At 45.1% G+C, this 1,651-nt stretch overlaps 1 protein-coding gene across 1 annotated transcript in view; it reads right to left on the reverse strand.

The window, feature by feature from the left end:
* Window positions 1–1,259: 1,259 nt before the first annotated feature.
* Window positions 1,260–1,651, reverse strand: part of LOC121014475 (small cysteine and glycine repeat-containing protein 4-like) — a 24,368-nt gene continuing 23,976 nt past the window's right edge. Inside the window, exon 2 of the mRNA XM_040450808.1 lies at window positions 1,260–1,646. Coding sequence (XP_040306742.1) covers window positions 1,616–1,646 — 31 coding nt within the window. The 3' untranslated portion in view covers window positions 1,260–1,615. The remainder of the gene's footprint in view (window positions 1,647–1,651) is intronic.

Here is a 1,651-nt window from a genome sequence, read left to right on the forward strand (position 1 = left end):
GTCTTTGATGGATACCAGTTCACAGGCCAGAGCCCCAGGTGGAAAAGAGTCATAGAATTTTTTCAAGACGAAAGGGGCCCCACCCTGGCACAAAATCCCAAAAGTTTGCCTTGCTGTCATCCCCTCTCTACATCGAATATCTGATCTCTGTGATCACATTCCTACTCTCCTCACGCCTACAGCGCGCTTCTAGACCCTGACCCCAGCAAGGTCATGAATGCAGCCTTGCAGTCAGCATTTCCATTCTATGTTTGGTCCACAGAAATAGTTCGCTTGTTTTTGAGCCTAGCTATGTGGTTCATTTATTTTATTAGAACATGTTATCTGCCATAGCTTCCCCCCTACCCTTTCGGGACAGATACATCAATGTGTGAAAATACTGGATCACCGTGATCCAAATTCTCGTCAGCCTATGGTCTCTACTGCTAATAAAACAGCTGGAAAAAGCTGTAGAAAATAATCAGAAAAAGAAAAAAGGAAAGGAAAGGACAAGGAGGGGAGAGGAGAAGAAAAGAAAGAAGAGAAGAGAAGAGAAAAGAAAGGAAAAGAAAAGGAAAGAAAATGGAAAACAGGAAGGGAAGAAAAAAGAAAAGGCAGTTTACCCTCTTGTTGTAAATGAAATTGAAGCAGTGGAAGAAAAGACTTCCTCACTCAAAGAAGCACTGAAAACCCCCTTTCCACTGGGCTTCCTTTCATCAGATCTCCTTTTCATTTATCACTTTTGCTAGAGGTAGTTCAGAAGACAGAGGTACCGGGAGAATTTACAGCTCGAATGCATGTTTCAGATTTCTGTCATTGAACGTGGCGGTGTCCTGAAAAAGGAAAGAAGAAAACCGTACACGCAAAACAGCAGAAAGAAGGGAAGGAAAAGATTGTGTCAACAAAAGAGACCCCGTGCAAAGCCCAGATGGTCTCAGGCCCACCATGAAATTCTGTATTTGAGTCCTGATGGGAATGCCCATGGAGGGTTCAATAGGCCACTAAAGGGGCATGTCCGTCCATACATCGACACAAAGGAACTGGACCTCTGGGGAGACGGCACACAGGGCTGTAAGGGAGTGAGGGGTCTGTGAGGAGGGTGAAGTTTCACTGAGGGGAGATATTGGTCCCCAGAGACCTGGCAGGGGCTTCTAGGACCACCCTTGAACGTGCTGCCACCGTTGGGCTCTTAAGACTTCCTGCAAAGATAAATTCTCTCGCAATCTTCAGCACAAACCAGGATTCCACGCGCCCAAACACAACAAAGGCAAAAAGAACACTTTTGATGGACTTCTAGTTTTTATTTTATTAGGAAATTTAGACAGGATTATGCAATGACTAAGAACACACAAGAAAAAAGGGGAAAAAACTATGCAAGAAGACGAGAAAAAGTGGGCAAAGACAGAACTGAAAGACAGTGGATAGTTCCAGCCAACCAGGTATTCGGAATCATGACTTCATTAGTAATTTGCACAATTGCTCTGGTGCTGGGCTGCATACGGATTTCTTCCATTAGGTAATTTCTCTTGGTTCGGGGACTTCTGATCGAAGGACTTAAGGCACGGAAGAGAGACAGGAAGGGAGTATTTTCAAGGCGGGGGAAGAGGAAGTCTTACCAGCTCTGCACACCGCAGCCTTAGCTGCAGCACTGCTTCTTGCAACAGCACTTCTG

The sequence above is a fragment of the Herpailurus yagouaroundi genome, unplaced genomic scaffold (assembly GCF_014898765.1).
Source record: "Herpailurus yagouaroundi ecotype Mexico unplaced genomic scaffold, PumYag 202, whole genome shotgun sequence".
In the NCBI taxonomy this organism is placed as follows: Eukaryota; Metazoa; Chordata; class Mammalia; order Carnivora; family Felidae; genus Herpailurus; species Herpailurus yagouaroundi.